Source organism: Penicillium verhagenii, assembly GCF_028828195.1.
Source record: "Penicillium verhagenii strain IBT 33310 chromosome Unknown utg000003l_segment0_segment0, whole genome shotgun sequence".
NCBI classification, from domain to species: Eukaryota; Fungi; Ascomycota; class Eurotiomycetes; order Eurotiales; family Aspergillaceae; genus Penicillium; species Penicillium verhagenii.
The window spans coordinates 119,319-139,265 of record NW_026643167.1 but is presented as its reverse complement, the minus strand read 5'-3'; the positions used below and the strand labels follow the sequence as shown (position 1 = coordinate 139,265).

The 19,947-nt window shown below is 46.5% G+C and overlaps 6 protein-coding genes across 6 annotated transcripts; 4 read left to right on the top strand and 2 right to left on the bottom strand.

The window, feature by feature from the left end:
• Positions 1 to 1,921: 1,921 nt before the first annotated feature.
• N7466_001455 (uncharacterized protein) lies at positions 1,922 to 2,421 on the top strand (the record flags this gene model as incomplete). Its single annotated transcript, XM_057160853.1, has 2 exons — positions 1,922 to 2,099; positions 2,150 to 2,421. 2 exons carry the CDS (start codon positions 1,922 to 1,924, stop codon positions 2,419 to 2,421), a joined length of 450 nt encoding a protein of 149 aa, XP_057024138.1.
• A 2,336-nt stretch (positions 2,422 to 4,757) lies between these two features.
• Positions 4,758 to 7,573, top strand: N7466_001454 (uncharacterized protein; the record flags this gene model as incomplete). The annotated part of the gene is made up of 3 exons (XM_057160852.1): positions 4,758 to 4,809; positions 4,913 to 6,504; positions 6,551 to 7,573. 3 exons carry the CDS (start codon positions 4,758 to 4,760, stop codon positions 7,571 to 7,573), a joined length of 2,667 nt encoding a protein of 888 aa, XP_057024137.1.
• An 825-nt stretch (positions 7,574 to 8,398) lies between these two features.
• Positions 8,399 to 9,084, bottom strand: N7466_001453 (uncharacterized protein; the record flags this gene model as incomplete). The annotated part of the gene is made up of 2 exons (XM_057160851.1): positions 8,399 to 8,732; positions 8,798 to 9,084. The coding sequence occupies 2 exons, from the start codon at positions 9,082 to 9,084 to the stop codon at positions 8,399 to 8,401; spliced, it is 621 nt and encodes a 206-aa protein (XP_057024136.1).
• Positions 9,085 to 10,193: 1,109 nt separating this feature from the next.
• On the bottom strand, positions 10,194 to 10,919 carry N7466_001452 (uncharacterized protein; the record flags this gene model as incomplete). The annotated part of the gene is made up of 2 exons (XM_057160850.1): positions 10,194 to 10,768; positions 10,826 to 10,919. 2 exons carry the CDS (start codon positions 10,917 to 10,919, stop codon positions 10,194 to 10,196), a joined length of 669 nt encoding a protein of 222 aa, XP_057024135.1.
• A 4,441-nt stretch (positions 10,920 to 15,360) lies between these two features.
• Positions 15,361 to 15,921, top strand: N7466_001451 (uncharacterized protein; the record flags this gene model as incomplete). Its single annotated transcript, XM_057160849.1, has 2 exons — positions 15,361 to 15,523; positions 15,584 to 15,921. The coding sequence occupies 2 exons, from the start codon at positions 15,361 to 15,363 to the stop codon at positions 15,919 to 15,921; spliced, it is 501 nt and encodes a 166-aa protein (XP_057024134.1).
• Positions 15,922 to 18,167: 2,246 nt separating this feature from the next.
• N7466_001450 (uncharacterized protein) lies at positions 18,168 to 19,760 on the top strand (the record flags this gene model as incomplete). The annotated part of the gene is made up of 1 exon (XM_057160848.1): positions 18,168 to 19,760. The coding sequence occupies one exon, from the start codon at positions 18,168 to 18,170 to the stop codon at positions 19,758 to 19,760; it is 1,593 nt and encodes a 530-aa protein (XP_057024133.1).
• Positions 19,761 to 19,947: the final 187 nt, after the last annotated feature.

Sequence of the window (19,947 nt, the reverse complement as noted above, 5' to 3'; positions counted from 1 at the left end):
TTTGATAACGTTGATCACGATGAAATTTAGACACTTGAACGGGTGCCATACCCAGTGGGGACCAACCCGTTCGCCTGAAGCCTATCCTTTTATCACACCCGGACTCATCTACATAGACAAGGTGATAAGACTGGAAGTCCGAGATATAGTGGGTATATTCGTCACGAAGCTCTAAATTGCGCTCTCGGGCCTTAACACGAGCAGTCTTTTTTGACCAGCCTTTGGACGCAAGGGCACGACTGATGCTCGATTTCGTTGCTTGAAGCGCGAACTCATCCCAAAGAAAGATCGCCATCTCGTCGAGATACAAGGTAGGTTTTTCGAGCAGGTGATCGCACAGAGCTTCTAGCATGGCTGGAGTGATGCTGCGGGGTCGTCCACCCTTATTGGGCGGCGCTTTAACGCTCCCAAACATCCGTAAATTGGCAGATATTCTTAGGATGGTACTCCTGTTGCAGCCAGCGGCCTGTGCCATCTGCGATATAGATAATTCACCACTGTGAATCATGTCATAGATCAGTTCATGCTTTGAAGGGGCCAGGTTTGGGGCCATCTTGACTCGACTACTCGTAATTGAAGGTTAAGATACTTGCTCTAGAGGCGGGGCAATGGGGTGTCGGATGTTTTAAATTTACATACCAATACAGACCTGGGGGTAACTATGTAATCTATGTAATAAGTAATACACGTTCAGATTCTAACTTCTCTTGTTATCCAATCAGCGATTGAGGATTACTTGAATGTGGATCAAATTAGACTAAAAATTAGAACGAACTACAGTATCAATCATGAAACCCTCTTATAGAGGGTAGCTTGCTGCTGATGTGAATCACTTATTCACATGCCAACGATTGTTTACACAGGTCATACAGGACGTATTCGGTTTGCCGTCTTCGCTCGTCTCTCTGGCCTTATCGCTAGCCAGATTGGGTCGACTTTGTAGAAATTGTGGCTAATTTTTATGCTCCGAAACAGAATAAGGTAGGTAGGTATTCAGAAAGTGTGAAAAATCAAAGGCCTGATGACGAAATAAAAGCCATCAAAGCCAATGAAGATTCCATTCCTTGCATATACGTCTTGTAATACAACAAGCACACAGATTCTGCTACAAGCATTTCGAATCAGGTCAACAAAAATTCAGTTGTAATTCAGTAATGGAAAAGGAGAAAGGAAGATCTATCCTCTATTAATCTACATTTTGCAGTTCAGGGCCACAGTCTTATCGCATCTGTCTCTGAAATTCTTTCAGCCGGCCTGTGGAATCGGAGCTATCTTTAAACACTATGGGGGGGGGGGGGGGAGGGGGCGGCAGATAGATCTAAGATTCATTTTGGTGCCTTGATCCACGCTGTCCTAACGAACTATCCTATCCCCCACGTGCAAACCAATCTCCTGGTACTGTGTCAGTTACCATGTGTTCAGGATCATGGCGATGAGATGCACTACTGTCTCCTCCCGGGTCGAATTCCGAAAAGTCTGCAACTAGCCTTCTGAAGCGCCGCTGGCATTGAGCGCTCAAGTAGCCGGCAGAGCCTTTAACCTACACGCCGGCTACCTCAATACATCAATCGAAGTACTACTCGCTGCGATATGATCTCGTCGTCGTTGTCCATGTTAGTGTACGAATGACACTCCCTTGGACTGGTGACTCGGTGTGTTCCTAGTCCATTGCCAGTACTACATAGGATTCTTGATCAAAAGAGCAGGCTCTGAGACACGGGCGGAAGTTCGTATATGTGATTACTGCAGTTCCATGTACGCCATGTGGCATGTACGTTGGCGAGTACATTCAGAAATCGGTCCTGAAGCCGTGAAGACCTATTCTGTCTACGCTAAGGTCGGTGCTAGGACACCTAGACCGTTCCTGGGAGCTGCCGCGCTCCTAGAACCTTCGATACCGATACAAAGTCAGTGATGCAGCATGGATCCAGACTTTGAGCGCCTGATTGGTTATCGTTTTAAAAATCGAGGCTTGATGGTCAAGGCTCTAGGAGAGGCTGGGCTACAAATCGCAGGGAACGAGCGACTTTCCTTGCTGGGAGATAAAGTTCTAGCAAGCATGCTGCTTCTTCGTTGGTATCGCGAAGGTAAGATCACAGGTGAGTATACCTCTTGTCACCATAGTGAATTGTTCTAATATCATATCCAGAGCATGGAACGAACCTACTTCAGGCTTATGCCTCTAATAAGCAGTTGGCCTCTCGAGCTAGATCTTTGGAGTTACCAAATTTCATTTGTCAAAGACTGGACCTGGGGAGAAATGTGCCAGATCATGCATTGGTTACCGCGGTGGAGGCAATTATTGTTACCGTCTGGCTTGATGCTGAGGACAGCGCGCAAAATGTCAACAGGGTGATGGAGAAAATGAGCCTGTACTCGTCCGAAATCTCTGAATTCACCTATCCGAAGTTGGACTCGTGAGTCCAGTTCCTCCTGCAAACGCCGCTTTGTTTCCAATCAAGAACAGTGTTGTCCATTATTGCAATAAGCAAATCCGAAGAAAATTGTGGCACAGTGTTCAACAAACTGTTTGGAAAAGGTAAAGTTGCTGCTTCGTTGCTGGTCCTCAATTCCATGAGGTGATTCATAGTTATTTCAATTGCCAAATCTCGTAGACCCCGATCACTTGTGGGAGTAGAATTGTATATCTCTACTATAGCATCCTGGAATATGTTCACATCCAGCCGCCGAAGTAGTCCTCGCTCGAGTTTTTTCTTCGATAGTTCTTTCAGCCCTGCAATAAACATTCGGTCTGCCAGAGAATACATCAATATGTGAAACGACAGGGGATCTAATTCGTCAATTGAGTCCTGAACGGGCTCAATTTCGCTTGGACTGTTCCCATCCGCTAAGCTGTCTGCATCTGGAGGATTCGGCTTGGCAAAGGTTATGGTGCTTTCTGAGTCATCTATGTTCGGCTTCTCGGGGACTTCATGTTCAGATTCGGAAAGACAATCTTGTATCTGGTAATCCAAAGAATATAGATAATCAATCATGCCTTCAACCAACGCTGGCTCTTCTTGTAGAAGAATAGTGTCTGTAGAAGACTCCTAAGTAGATTGAGTTAGAAAGGCTTGAATTGTTTCCATCAGCACGATCTTACTTTAAAACCACCGTCGCAAGCTTTGGAGAAGAAGTCCGACCGCGTACATACGATGCTTTTGTGTACTGCATATTCATCATCCCCACAAAGGATTGTGAAATCGCTATATTTTGAATCGGAACGTAGGCTACAAAACTTTAGCGTCGCACTGACTGCTGAGAATTTACTGGTACCTTGCTAGAGCTTGAAGAAGCTCATGAGTGGGGGCGTCCTTCGATACATCACTCTTCCCGCGCGGACATGGGAGCTCAAAATTAGAAGAGGACTTCTCATGCATCTTTCTACTACAAAATCCTTTTTTTTTCGCCATATTTAAGACCAAGTGGAATGGGGACTTTGTGGATTACTTCAAGTAGAGACAATGCTGGGAAAGAAGGCGAGAGCGAGAAATTTGAGCGATCTTAAGCACTCGTGGCGAAATTCTGGTCAGTCCCAATCAAGACACAAGTCATGAGGTCATTGATAGCTCACACATTTTTGAGACGAAGACACTTTTTCCAAAGCCAGAGTAAGCAACTGTATTGGTAAAGAAAGATACATGAATTCCTGTTGTTCACGCCACATCACGGACGTCTGGTACACACACACAGACACACAATTCATTAACGCCCGGAGGCCAAGCTGAAAGGGCAACTATCACTGATCAATCAATACATGTCCTATTGTACATCTGCCGCATCTCCTTGAAGTCCACACATGGTTCCTTTCGGTATATGTCATCTCAGCTGTCAATATCGTAGGAGTCCTAGTGGGTCAGCAGTTTTCTTTGCGTGCCACTGATCGGAGATTCTAGCAGACCTTGCAGCAATGGACTAATCCGTACGATACCTATCCTCTGGTGAGGCTTTGCTGACATGATTTTAGGAGATGTCTCGTATCGTCAGTAGGAATTTTGGTGGCCTTCAATTACAAGAAGCCGTTCAAGATATCCGGCTCCGCTTACACCTTTCATCATCTTCTTGCTCGTGCGGTCGTTTAAACGTTCTGGTTCATAGTATTATGTTTGCTTGGAACATGAGGCGAAAGATTTTTAACCGACAGCTCAGCCCAGAGTCGCTCCTGGAAGGTATCGAAGGGTCTGAACGGGATTTGCCTGCGTTTGATAATAGGGAAGGTTGCCTCTATCGTGGTAGCTGTCGGGTTATCAAGCATCCATAGGAGGTCGGAGGTGATTGTAGCCTCATAAAGATGTATAAATTCTCGATCCATGGGGCTTGCTATGAGAAGCCGGGACTTGGGTATGTGAGCGGCGAGATTTGGGATAATTCTCATCAGTAGGGAGCACTAACCAAATGACTTGTTGGCCTAGAGGGCTTCACACGGCGCTGCTGAAGTTGGGCAAGAGATACAGTCGATAGCGAAAACAGCTTCTACCCTGGTAATAGCTTTTATTCTCAGGGGCCCCACCGCCAAGGCCCTAGCGCGGATAATTAATTTAGCGGGGTATACAAAGTTGAGGGCCAGTTTGCTGTGCCTGTGTACAGTCACGTAACTACCTTGTAATATTACCCTTTTGGTCCGAATTTAGTAGGCCGGAAACGAACTGTGACGCCTTTTATGACAGCACATACGAAGTACATGACCCAGTACTGACACTGCTCCAACATTAAACGCACTGTCACGTGGCGACACATACCCCGCTACACACGTCCGTATGTTCTTCCTGACTTTCTCACGTCATTGCTATCCTTATGACGACAGCCACGGTATATTTTCAGAATGCAAATTCTGGCATGCAAACAGGCATTAATCATGGCACAATCAATGCAGAGTTCAATCTTCATGCAGGTAAATAGTGACAGTTACAAGGCCAGTTAGACTTACTGACCAGTGCAGACCCTCTAGATAAGCTATTAGTTGCGAATGAAGCCGAGTTTGACTCTTATACGAATCAGCATGAAGATGAGTGTCTTCCGGGCACTAGGACGGACCTTCTCAACGAGATTGCAGAATGGGCTGTGTCACCACACGGGAAGTGTATCTTCTGGTTAAATGGTATGGCTGGGACAGGGAAATCAACAATATCTCGCACCGTGGCGAAACGCTTTAAACAAGAGAACATACTAGGGGCAAGCTTCTTCTTCAAAAGGGGCGAGGGGGATAGAGGGAATGCGAGAAGGCTTGTTCCGACTATTACAAGACAACTTGAAAAGAGCGTCCCCCAACTGACCCGTGGTGTTCGAAAAGCAATCGAAAATAACTCTGACATCGCAACGAAAGGGCTGAAGGAACAGTTTGACAAATTAATCCTTCAACCTCTACGGGACTTAACTTCGTCCTCTTTCTCGATCCCTAATGTGGTCATAGTGATTGACGCACTAGACGAATGTGACGAGGACAATGATATGCGACTTGTACTACGATTGCTACCGCAGTTTCAAGAAAATCCAGAGGCTTTGCGTTTCCGAATTCTGTTGACTAGCAGACCCGAGTTACCAATACGTCTGGGATTCCAAAAGCTTGCAAACCACGACTATAAAGACCTGGTTCTCCACGAGATCCCGAAGGAAGTTATTGAGCATGATTTGTCATTATTTTTGAATCTTCGTCTTTCAGAAATCAGGGAAGAGCGATATCCTCCCCTACCTATCGACTGGCCGGGGCCCCTAAATATTCAAAAGCTAGTGGCTTTATCCGTTCCGTTGTTTATCTTCGCTGCTACGATATGCCGTATCTTTAAGGATCCCTATTGGGACCCAGAGGATATTCTTCCTGAGATTCTTGCACAGCAAAATGACGAATCTAAACTGGGTGGAACGTATCTTCCTGTGCTTAATCGGCTTCTTAACGGACAAATCGAGAGCCGGAAGGAGCAGCTGGTTCAGCAATTTCACCAGGTGGTTGGTACAATCGTGACCCTAGAGAGCCCACTTTCAGTTACTGCACTCTCGAGACTTCTAAACGTCCGTGAAAGGCTTATTCAGCTTAGACTTGACCCACTACATTCAGTCCTGAGTGTGCCAGATGATAAGACTTTGCCGGTACGGCTTTTCCACCTGTCCTTTCGGGACTTTCTTCTCGACCCAGAAACCCGTGAGAAAACTCCCTTTGGGGTAGACGAGAAAGAGATTCATTACAAGTTAGCTATGAAATGTATCTTTCTCTGTCAAAATCTGCGGAAAAATATATGTGGACTGCCGAGCGATGGAAGCCAACGTGCGGAGACTGATCGCACGACTATTGATCACTGCCTTCCTCCAGAATTGCAATACGCCTGTCGATATTGGGCACATCATCTAATGCAATGTAGAGACTTGAACGCGGTGATGTATAACGCTCTCTTATTTCTCCAGAGGAATTTCCTACGCCGACATTTTCTGCACTGGGTAGAAGCAATGAGCCTACTAGGTCTCATGTCAGAGGTAGTAGGGATTCTTAATGCACTCCAAACGGTTATACCCGTAAGTTCTATAGACAGGTATATCTAATACACACTAATAGATATAGGGGAACGCTGATTCGGCAATGTCGGATTTTTTATACGATGCAAAGCGCTTTATTCTGAAAAATCGCCAGATAGCTAATAATGCACCTCTCCAGCTATATTGCTCAGGGCTGGTATTTGCACCAAGAACGGCCATAGTTCGGAGAGAGTTCGGAACTGAACTTCCTAGTTGGATAAGCCAGTTACCACAAGTTAACGAAAAGTGGAGCGCAGAATTACAGGCTCTCGAGGGCCATTCAAATTCGGTAAACTCAGTGGCCTTCTCGCCCGACGGCCGGCTGCTGGCGTCTGGCTCCAACGATGACACAGTACGGGTCTGGGACCCGGCGACGGGGGCGCTACACTATACTCTCGAGGGCCATTCAGGTACGGTATACTCAGTGGCCTTCTCGCCCGACGGCCGGCTGCTTGCGTCTGGCTCCAACGATGACACAGTACGGCTCTGGGACCCTATGACAGGGGCGCTACACCACACTCTCGAGGGCCATTCAATTTCGGTAGAGTCGGTGGCCTTCTCGCGCGATGGCCGGCTGCTGGCGTCTGCCTCCGTCGATCGCACAGTGCGGCTCTGGGACACAGCAACAGGGGCGCTACACCACACTCTCGAGGGCCATTCAAATTCGGTATACTCGGTGGCCTTCTCGCCCGACGGCCGGCTGCTGGCGTCTGGCTCTAGCGATAATACAGTGCGGCTCTGGGACCCTGTAACGGGGGCGCTGCACCACACTCTCGAGCACACTCTCGAGGGATTTATCACTGCCTTGGAATTTTCACCAGATAGTTCATATCTAAGAACGAATCTTGGCTCTCTTAATATTCCGTCATTGTGTGGCGATTATACTTCTTGTTCGCCTGATGTTAATTTTGAGATCTCTATTAATCAAGGGCAGTGGATAACGTTAAATGGCCAAAAGGTACTATGGCTTCCAACAGAGTCTCGGCCTACGTGCTCGGCGATTAATGGTAGTATCCTTGTTCTAGGACACGCATCAGGGAGGGTTTCTTTCATAGGATTTCGTCTATAGCAGAGGTTTCAATGATTTTCATTCTATTCCTTCTTCTACATTCTAATCTCTTTAGAAAAGAAGGGCCTGGGAGAAACGAGAATTTATACAAGTCGATTATGCTGGTAGAACGCGCTGTCAAATTCCACCAGGTTCCAAAATCAGATTATGTCAAAGCGAGCTGAATCGGTATAGTCTAGTATGCATATGGCCCAATGAGAACTACCGGAATCATCAGAAGCAAGATTGATTGATTGAAGAAAGGAAAGACTCGAACGAATGGGAAAAGGGGCAGGTTGAGCTGTCCCATGGCGGTGTAACGGAGTATTCGAGTGACAATACCAATGTCCAGGTGTTACCCGCAATCCCGCAGATTACATATAAAACACATAGAAAAGATGGGTTGGATTTGGACCAATCCCATGTCACTGTAATAAATCTCTCCACTTTTCCACGACAGATTACTAATCATTTTGGATAGGTTAACGTAATTCACGGCCGAGCCGCGCACTCCAAAACACAAAGTAAATGCGATAAAATTACTGTCGGCGCGAGCTGGGACAGTATAGGCTAGTAATCGCTATAGGCGAATGGGATCGAGGATAGGACTAAGCGGAAACAATCTTGGATGCAAAGGTTGGTTGACTGAAGAAAGAACGAATATTATGGGGCAGGTTGAAATACCCCATTGATGGCTAAGGTACACGGTGTTACGACAACCGTAATGCCAATTTTCATAATCAAGTTTGGTAATGGTTGTACTAGGTAAACAGTATTTTACAGTGGCCCTCGACTTTGTAAACCCCCTAAATTAATGATCCGCGCTAGAGCCTTGGCAGTGGGGCCCTAGAGAACAAAAGCTATTACCAGGGTAGAAGCTGTTTTCGCTATCGACTGTAGCAGGACACACAAAAAGTAGGGATCCTCTCTCCATTCCTTTGGAGTGACTCGAACGAAATTCTCCTTGCGGAGTCGTGAGACAGTGGAATCATCGTTTCCGTCAAAACGCAGGCGTTGACATTTGTGCCAACGAGTACCACTGACATTTGTGTAATTCAAATAGCCAATCACAGGCAGTGCCTCTTGACAGACAGATTCGTTAAGTTCGTTGCGGCAATAAAACACGGTGTATTGTGGTTGATGAACAGGGCGATCTGCGAAAAAAAAACAAGGCCCGTTGCTATTCCCATAAGATGTCAGTGATTAATCATAGAATCCACCCCTGAGCAACGACTTGTAGCTCACCTGCTCTGCTTGAGAATTCTCCCCATGGACAGCAAAATGCTTGTGAGCGCGTCTAATTTACCCTGGAGCGAAAAGCTCCTGGCAAGTGACCGCGCCTCAAACTCTCCTTCATCTGGTGACCGTTGGTCGTCGTGAATGTGCGCCTTCGGGAAGGTATTGTAAATGTGTTGAAATCGGCATCCCACCATTTCTAGATGGCGAGAGGTCCAGAATAATGGTTTGGCCAAATGCCGGCGATGACGGCTTATGAGATCAGCAATTGATATCACACCGTCGCTGGCTGACATGTTGGAACAAGTTCAGGCAAGGTGGAGAGGGTGGAAGGGGTGCTCTGTATAATGCCGACTCCTTAGGCCCGTTGTGACCGCCCTTCTGACCGCCTTGGTGAATACTTCTAATTTGGTTAGCTATAAAGCAGGAAATATCTCCACATTCGACACACGTGGACGCGTAATTCACGCTAGTCCTGTATTCTCATAATCGGAATATGCAGGAAGCCTCTTTCAGCTAATCTTGCCCTTTCAACCTATTATAATTGGCCATACCTGTTCAAAAATGAGTTCCCCTTTTTAGCTGCCTCCTGCGGTAGTTGAAATTTCTAATTAGTTAGAGCCCCGGAGGATCGCTTCTTCCAGATTGGACTGGAAAGTCAGGCACAATTAAGGGGCGCATAAAACGAAGATCCATGGCTAAATATGAGTAAAGTCCATATTATCATTTCGCGTGAGCCTCCGACTGTATATACAGCCCATTAATATCGTCTATCACCCATTATCCCTAGGTATCACTTATCACCTGACCTCGAAAAGTCCAATATTTAGTATGCGGTCTTTGCTTTTCGGGCTCGGTAATCGCTCCTTATTGATAGAATTGTCGGCTAGGAAGGCCCCGGATCGGCACCCGCAGCTCGTGTATCCGGTTCCTCCACTGGTCTATACAGGCCTCAAACTCCAGAAGCTGGCGGCATATTTCCTCCTCATCCATTCGATCAATACACATCCTTTTTTCACATCTCCCGTCAACAACAGAACCTGCAATGGACTCTCGCGGCCGTTTGACTCGTCCAAATTCCATAGCGGTATCTTGCGAAGTACCAGAAAGACTTCTTACCGAGCAACTATCGATAACGAGTGGACTTTGCTCATGGTTGAACCCAAAGCGGGAATCGGATCGGCTGGCCCTATGTTGTCCTTCAGCAAAGGGCTCGCTGTGATTGAGCGAAGGCCGCTGATACGCATAACGCATATCGGGTGGACTTTCATCGGCGGTGGAATTTTGATTTGATGTCGTGCAATGAAACAAAGCGGTGCCTTCTTCAATGTCCGTCTCTGAGACGTGGCCCAGATTATCTAGATGGGCTTGGGTACTATGCGTTCTGTTCAGGAATCAGCAAGACTTATAGAATATGTAGGTGGTGGCACCAGGAGAGGTGAACTGACTCTTCATGCGTTGTCTCTTTCTCATCCGTAACACTCCATCGTTGATCATGGTCTACCTTATCACTAGCCCACTTCTCCCTGCCAGGCCGAGTTCCAAAGTGGGCACCCAGGTCCACGAGATCCCCCATCGGCGTCCTGCAATGCGTACTCGTGTTTACAGGTCGCTGCATCAGAATTATTTGCATGTAGACAACTTCATAGTCATTGCGGTGTGCATTGCGAGCTTTAAAGGGCTCCTCATGCTCCTTGGCATAGACGCAACTCCACTCCACCTCGGGATTAAGGGGTCGCTTCTCTGCAATCAGTTGATTAACGTGCGCCTGGCGAATTTCCGATAACAATAGGTATTGCTGGGCTGCAGAGATTTTGTTTGCCCGCTCCTGGACCATCCAGCAGAAATCATCCTGCTTCATGATCATTTGTGTTCGCTCCACTTTTGTCCATGAAGCCGTTTCGCCGGGAATTGGGTCCGCTTGGAAAAACTTGTACCCCTCATAAATGACACTAGGTGGCTCAGACAAGGAGAAGAGTCCTATATTTAGCATGAGATAGGGCCTCTCGTGGAATATGGTCATGTGACTATACTGACCTTGAACTAAAGGGCGATGACGCTGTTTCGCAGATGCCACACCTTGTTCATCCGGTGCATTGCCATTGGTTCTTTCTGGCTGGTTGGAATTCATAGTTCTGGGAGGAAGAAGAGTAATAAACGCGTGTTGGGTGATACTATTTTGGTTTGCAAAACTATTGGATATTGGGTAGTTAGACACAAAATAGAGAATCACCGAGGACCTTTATATTTTCGCGGATCAGCACGAGCCAAGGCGGACAGCCATATTATTGACCCGGGTGATCACCAGGTATCAATGAACCGATGCAGCATCCTCTTGCAGTTATAGTTGGTCCGAACTCCATAGGGAAAACCCGGGTGGAGCTGTAATGTTACCGTTTCAAAGCAAGTCACAGCTCGGATCGGCATTGGGGGCCAGCCTAATCTCCAGCGGTTTTGCAATAAGCAGTCCCTTTGGAGCATCGGATCCCACCAGGGCCTCTTTGGCGAGTGTCTACAAGAGGACAATAACCAGGCTATGTATGTCCATCTAGTGTAAGCTAGCGAGTGGGGCTAAGTATTGACGTCCCGAGAAATGTGTTCACTATTGAAGTCTTTCTTACTTTGTAACTCTGACCTTTAGCGCCTGGGTGATAAAACAATGTCGGTAGGCACTAAAATCTTGGAAAGTTCAGATAATTCTGGGTTTGCTCGTCTGATTGTTTTGTACTGCCTGCCTGCCGTCTTTCCAACGGCTAAGTATTCATGAGGCGACTCCAGACTTGGCGGAGGGTGAAGCATAAAAACATTTTCTGAGCTCTAAAATGGAAAGTCACAGGCCAAAACAGAGCGAACTGACAGTGATTTCTAAAAGCAATTCCTCGGATGAATTCATTGGGCCTCGTCTTACCTTCTCGGACCGCCCTAGCGTAGGCCTCACATAACAGCACACAACAGTCAATAGGATTGATGGTCTCAGCGGACAGTAGGTCAAGCCAATGTGAAGCCCGTGTAATGGCTGCGAGAATTTGAACTAGACGACTAGCATGCCACCATGAGAGCCTCCGAATTTGCTCCTTGCACTCCTGCTTTCTCCAGAAAGTGACTGCGAAGGGAAAGGTAGTCACTTACGTCGTGTGATCCAAATTGGGACTAGCCACCATTCGAAGTCCCGCGAACCAGAGATGAGGAAGGAAAGTCTTGGCTAAAAAATTCAATGTGATGTGACGCCTTCTGGGAAAGCCTCGGCAGATAATGAGACTAGGTCAAGACTGGTGGAAAACATTACGTCTATGGAGGGTATGCATTCTACGCTATACTGTTTTGGGCAGAAATGCTGCTACCATTCTTTAGAGTTGCAAACACAGAACCAGCGGGAATTAATCTTGCTTCGCCGTAGATAATTGGCTGATGAACCATCGATATTTGCGGATTTTGATTTCTCTCAGACGGCTGGTTCTGAAAATACATTCAAGAGATGATTCGATTTGTCGCTCTCAGGGACGTCCATGTGGAATTTACGGCCAATAAAAATACGGATTTGCCTGGCTCATGTCGGGGTGACTAAATATGTTCAGGGTCGGAAAATATACTAAGGCTAGCATTCTGGAAGATTCGCTGAGCTGGGATCCGCTCTTGAATTGACCCTCGGCGCCAGTCCTATCCCTAAATCCCGAGCACATGTGAGTAATATACAATCTCAGCGGGGCCAGACAATAGACTCCATAGAGGTCTCAGGGTCTTTGGTAAGAGTACCTTTCCGCGCTTTGCACCCCTTGCATGGTGAGTCCGAGTTGCATACGACTGTGATATATTTCCGCGTCCTCGCTCAGCCCCCACGACGGCCGCTTCTAGTGGTGCGTAGTGTGGGTAAGAAGCAAATCTCGGGAGAGATTCCGGGGCCGCTGTTCTTGAAATTGCATGGCTTGTTTCTATGGGTGTTAAATGAGGATGGTAGATAGAGTTTAGCGTGATGGTATCGAATATGAAGGAGATGGCTGGGCCTCGCACGTCGGGTATGTCTTTCCGACTTTCCCAGCCTTTAAGGAGTAGCACCTTCCTTTCCTGGCTTTAATGCCCCGATTGGCCGGCTCTGCCTTGAGGAAAGTTGACCTAAATTTAAAGGGATACATGCTCACTGGGTTTGATTTTGGTGAGCCCAGGGAAAAAAAAATAAGTGGTAACCATCCCGTTTTAAATTCCAGTTAGATTGCATTTGGAAAGTCGATCAATCTTTCCCAGGGTAAGAGCACGCTCGCAAAGCATCAAAATTTCCACCTCATTACAGCGATATTTAACACAGCTGCATTGACGATTGGCCTTTTATGTCAACGCGAATAAGCTCATGATATCTCATATCACTCAGGATTCTGAGGAGATAGGGAATGAGACCAAGACTTCATTCATGGTGTCGGAGCATCCCTGCATCCATGCCAATTCCCAGGCTCGAAGAAACGTATCATGGCGGTAATTGGCCTTTTTTACGCCACGGTAGAACACCGCTAATGCAATCCAGACTTAGCCATCACATATTGAAAAGCACCGTTAGTTCTGGGTCCACTGGGCCGAAGCATGACCCAGGATCACTATAGCTTGTGGGTCCAATAAAAAGGAACAAGCAATATGACCGGGTATGATAGCTCATGCATCCTTTTGTCACTGAAATTAATTCCAATCCATTTGAATTGTTCCCATTCGACAGACACATCATTGCTCTATACGAGTAGGTCACGGGTCATTGTATATATAAGGTAGCACGCTTTCGCTTCTGAGGACCATTAAATCTTCCTGATTCCAAATCCATCTCTCCAGAACACCCTTGGCTTGGAACAACGCGATCTGTATTACCCAACACTACATCAGTTTCCATTATGATGAAACTCAAACATATCGACATAGATATGCCTACTTTTCAAAGGCAAAGCCCAAAAATCAATCGCTTCAGTGCTGGCTTTATTATTCTTCGCCAAGACCCAGCTGGTCCATTCAAACAACAAGTCCTGCTTGTTCAACGGCGATATGACGGCTCATGGGGTGGAAGTTGGGAGGGGCGAAGAGGTGGATATGAAGCCCCAAAGACTCCACCATTCAGGACACGGTTCGACGTGAAACGTGAGATGCAACCCAAGGAAAGCAGTGCGAGGTGAGGCGGTGCGTTGAACATGGAACGACTTGTGATACTGTATACAGTGGTCTCATCCCTACCCGACCATCTTCAACGCACTGTTTGATTAAATAAATATCGATCAAAGTTCATTAAACCATGTACTCAATGAACATACAATCGAGGTTCAAAAGTCTGATGGCCCAAATCTGATGCAGAAACTCACAAGTGCGCTATATTGACTGACGAACCGTCAGCGTTGATGACCAGTTGACCGCGAAATATTGGACAATTTGATGGAATCGTGGTCTTAAATTAAACACTGACACCTGAATATAGTCTTTACATTGAGTGCTATTGATGTCAACAGTATTGTGTGAAAATGTGACTGTCTGTCTTCATTTCAAAGCAGCGGATTACCGATAATCTCCCGCGCAATAACATTTTGCGTTTTCCAAAACAAACTGGCTCATGATACATTCAAGTGGAGGGTCCCTTGCCTGCTTGTATACAATTTGACCATTCTCGAATACTGGTTGGAAGGGAAGGTTTCGGTAGAGCTTGAGTTGCATCTCGTCAAGGCGAAGTCTGGATCGTCTGGGCTGGTGAATATCCAACAAGGATTCTCAACAAAGTCTAAGCCTCTATGGTGTTTCCACTCCGGGCGAGGCTTCTAATTAGGATAGAAAATTCTCTTGTCAAGGGCCGACTGCGGCGTGCACAATGGTAGGTGATTCATTTGAAACTTTTTGGGATGTTGTCTTTTCCGAGATCTTGTAAAGGCGTTGAGAATTCTCCCCATTGTAGCGATTCAAATGTTGGAAGAATGATTTCCCAAGAGGCATGGTAGTCTTGTTCGAAAAGGCACGTACATGCCGGACGAACAAAATGTAGACTCTTTTCGGAGACTAATCCAGGCTATTTAAGTATTTCAAATCAAGACTGGAAGAGCCTATAAAGTTTCATTCTAAGATCAAGATGTCAAAAATTTGTTGCACAGCCGCAGAATAGAAGCAAATTATTACGAATTACCTCAAAAAGAGGTGCACACTTTACCGAAATGAGACAGCCCACTTCTTGTAGGCCGCAATTAAATTGAAATTTCCCGAACCATCAAAATATATGGACGTCAAACTCAACTTCATTAAGGTGGTAAAACAGAAACACAATAAGCATGGGAAACGAAAGAAAGCGATCAAGTAAATGCAGAGGTCACAAAAATAAAATAAAAAAAGCTTCTTCTCGCATTCGCGCGAGGGGATAGGAAAAGCCATTGGGAAAAACCCATGCCCAGAAGAATGTGGCACAAAAGTTTGCTGCGGCACATGTCCGACTAATTATGCCATGGCCTTAAATGCACACCCAGCACAGGTCTTCCCACCCACTACATGAATGGCTCGAGCCTATAAATACTACCAAGTCGTCAATCCTTGCTATAGGCCACGCGTGCGAAAACAGCAAAATCTTCATGATGCGCTTTTCGGTGCTCCTCTTCATGCTTTGCCCGGTAGTCTTCAGCAATACCTTAGAGATCATGGACGTGGGTGGCCTATGCTATTTCTACTCGAACAGCACGCGGGGCTGCACAGGATCATCGGAGGCTATTGCAATGTTAAATGGCACTTCTTGCTCCAGTAAGTACAGGTATATACGGATCACCTATGGCATGGCGCAATTCCACTGACAGCCACCAGATCTCAGCACGATAGGTCATAACAAGCGCACTGAGACAAACGCAGTTAATGTGACCGTCTGCGGTCCTCACCGACAAGCTGGCCAGGAGCTTGCTTGGATCACGGCTGACAAGAGTGGTCTTGTTAAATTTCAAAACATCGGAGGAGACACAGCAAGCTGCAAAATTGGCAAAGAGTTCAATGTGGGGACTTTCTGCTCTGCCCTCAATGTTAGTTCGATTGAAACAGCTACAAAAATGCCTGCATCGATATCATTTACCAATGTCGTAGAGACCAGGACTGTCGCCTCCTCTACCGCGGACTCGATGCCTTCCAAGCCCGTCTCGACGGACTGCTAATGAAACGGGGCGGGAATCGGTACGATCTGTCTCCATGAATTGCATCTCTACTGCACCCATTGCATTCATTTAAGTTTGACTTTTGCTTCCAGTTTCGAAGATTGGTTCAGTCTTGGTGGATTCGTCCATGTCTACTCGACCTGCTTTGTTTCTTTTATGTTCCTATCGTGTTGTTTGAAGTAGTTCAATGTGAAGTGAAGAAATTACGTTAAACTCCGAACTGAAAAATTAACAAAGTGAAGCTTAATTCGTTGTTGCCTCCAGAAATCCAATCAGGGCAGGACATCTCGCTGGCTTGCGATCCCTCGGCATGGTTTCGTTTTTGAGCAATCCATCTAGGAGACAGTACGGTAAAAGACGGTTTTCAAGGTGCCCCAGACGCTTAGATGTAAATTTTTATGGAGTTGTAGGTTGTAGGAAAGCCAGCGTCAAGAAGCGGACGCATTACTTAAGACAGTAACATTTTGCACAATGGCACCAATGGCATCAAAATCACTCAATGCGAAGTCTTGGTTCACGGGTCAGTGTATGATCGAAGAGTACAATTCTATTCGCTTGAATATAACTTGGAGTGTCTCCAGCTTCTGCGTAGTCTGCCCCACGGCCGGGATCAGCTTAACCGTGCATTCTCGGGATGCCACTCATAGATTATCCTGCTGAAATTCTGGTACATCCGGGGTCTTCCTGGCCAAAAATTCTATCATTAAGGAGCGATTGTCGAGTCCGAAAAGCTAAGACCGCATACTAGGTATTGGAGCGGAGGGGAGGTCTGGTGATATGAAGTCTGACAGCAGTACTGGGGATCTGGAGGTAGTAGGTATGCTCAATTGAATTTCCGAATAGGGGTCAAGTTTATATACAAGAGACGATGTTGGGTGAAACCTAAAACCTGCATTGAAGTCAATTTCATTTCTCTTCCATCCTGAATTTGAATAGGATGTCAACGTCGTCGGACTCTGATGGTGATCCCCTTAATAAGTAATCACACTGTCATAAAATGGAGACCTGATTTGGGATACACGGGGATATCCATGGTACTGTATACACATGATTCCTCGCACGGAAAGAAAAGCATGACTGGCTGACTCGGATTCGCAATGTATGTCAAGAAATCTTAGTTTGGTGTTAATTAACACTAGCCTTTGAAAAGGACTTATAAGTTATATTCTCTGACTAGAGACATCATCGACTCTCGTAAACACTAGCCGAGAAACATAAAAAGTATTTTTGAGGGGTGAAGTGTGTTCGAAAACTGCTGAAATGGCCCTTCAGACACCATCACCTCCATATCCGTATACCGAAGAAAAGTACTTGTAAATGTACTGTACTGTATCGGAACTCTCACTGGAAAACCATGAGAGCTTGCATGCTCTAGTAAAGCCTACAACAACGCACGCGAAATTTCTTCACGTTGCAACGCTAGGGCCGCCATCATTCACAAAAAGCGACCTTAGGAACATGTATCAGATTGACTATGGGAAACGTGGATAATGATTTCTCGGCGTGGCTGCTCTCCTCAATCCTCACACTTGGAAGTACAAGGAATCTTCTTGACTTCGTCTATATTCATCTTATGAAACCACCAAATTCTCAATAGTTGAGGCTTACGCCACTTAACTGACCAAGTATGCCAGCTTAGAGGTAGACACGTTAGCACTTTGGTGAAATATACAAGTTTATTTTTGAGCTGTTTCTCGCGCTTTCCTCTTCGTATTGTGGCAGCCTTAGTAAATGGTGGAATTTCACACTCAGCCAGTGCCCGAAACTCTGCTCCGCTCACCCTGTTTTGGCTCTTTAACACCATGGAGACTTATTCCTAAGTTCGGACTATCGAGGCTCGTGTCATCAGATCTCTGGATCTGGCTATTACAGCAGTTTTCAAAGACATCCTATTCCAAAGCGCAGATTCGTTGCCTCTAATTTTGGGGCCGAAATGTCCTCACCGCATAAGTTAGTCTTTGCGTACTTTTACATGTTAAAATAACACCTGACTGGTTTTAGGCCATACCCACTTTGGAAGGTAAACGTACTTGATCTTGAGGTATCAACTTCTTCCAAAATTTTGCTGCAACGCTTTCTTTTGCGAGGCAATCCCGTAATTTCTCATGCTTTAAGAGTTTGACCAGTATTTAATGGGCACCCTTTCCAACATTATCCAATTCCATTAAGCAATTTGGGGACTACGGTTTTTCAGTCCCAAGCAGACTTTCTTACACGAGCCAAGTCCGAATGGTAAAGTGAGATAAATGCCTTCAATGTCTCTAGCCTCGCATGCCTCGGACTCTGATGTCCAATCTGTAAGCGATGCAGCGACAGAGGAGCAGGCAGACACGTGGATGAAAGATTACCAAAGGCTGTTGGGGACGAGAGATGATAATAGAAGACTTGGAGAGCTTCACGAAAACCTGTCAAATTACAGACTTGCTGACACCGAACGATTTGATAAACAATTCGGCACAACCAATGGTGTGATCCGTGAACATGGGGATCTCGGCAAAAGCATGAAGTCGCATCCCAGCGTAAAACATTCAGACCAGACGCAGCAGAATGCCCCAGTGCACGACAATTCAACTCCGAACCCTGACAGCCCTATCCCGTCCATAGAGCAGGGAGATATTGAGATGGAGGATCTTGGAGTATACCGCAGGACCGAAGACCAGTCAGCACCCACGCAAAACGACAGGTTGGATGTACCAAATGATCCGAACCATTCTGACGTGCGATCATCGCGCGAGCAGAGTGTCGGTAGCCTAGGTAGGGGGTTTAATCGTCTGGCTATTCTCGATCCGCCCAAGGGTAAAAACCAAGGTCGCATCACCCAAAGTCCAGCTCCAGATCCCAAAGACATTGTGGATGGATGGGGAACTTGGAGAGGAAACTCGGGTTTCGTGATTGTGCAAGAAGGTCCCCCTGAAGCAGCTAGGTTCACATTCAAGCTCAGATCGAAGTACTCCAATGAACGTACAGCCAACATCTCCGACAAACAGCTTCGAATTTCCGAGATCAGGGACCTGGGTGTTGGTGGGAAGAAGCCTTATCGTTATACGAGCGAAAACGTCGCCGGCGTCTTCGGAGCTGCATTCGAGGATACGGGTGTGAGAATCTCCACACGTAACCCATGCTCATGGGCAAGAGTCGAATGGCAAGGGTTAAGGGATGAGGACATGATTAAGTGCAAGATCACAGAGGGGTATTCGTGGATCCCAAAAACTGATTTCGAACGGCTCTGCCATGGGCGGGAGGCAACCGAGGCAAAGATCAAGGAGGTCTGGGATAGCCAGGAGCAGCAATACGCGGCCTGGGCCCAAAAGAGGCCCGGAAGTGAGAATCGCAGTCGTGCCACCACGCCGTGTCCATTGAATGCCTCTTTGATCCGGCTTCAGCAACAAAAAGCCACCTCTCGGAGAGCCACTTCGCGCTTCAGGACACCTGATCTTAGGATTTCCGCTCCGGCTGTTGATGACGACGGTACCCCTCCTCTGTCCCGGCAGAATGATGTGACGGGCACCAGATCCAATCCAGTCAGCCTTGACGAGGAATCGCAGAATGTCAATTCGCCTGCCCCGTCAGGATTGACACCTGCCATTGCTACATCGAGGGAATTGAACAACCAGGGCACACCCGGACCTCACGGTCAGACTCCCATTTTCGAATTCAGCAAGGCGGAGTTTATGAAGAAAAGAAGTGAAAAATGGAAAGATATGAATCCCTCGGAAAGGGAGAAAGAAGAAGTGATATCCGAGGCTCTCTATGAACTTCACAGGGCGACGATGTTACAAGGTGGCGCAAGAGAGGTTGTGGATTTGAGCACGCCCGTTAGTGTGGAGGAGGAACTTTGATTGTTGATTGGTAACCAGGCCGTCCATTTCTATGCTCTGATTTCACTGATTCTGCCTCGTTCAATTCAAATGATGAAAAGATAAAAACAAGTAGACAAACAGAGGGGAATTTGAGCTAGTCAGATAGGTAGTGAGATATGTAACAGCGCAGTGTTTCTGTTTCTTGAAATTCCTATTATTTTAGTTT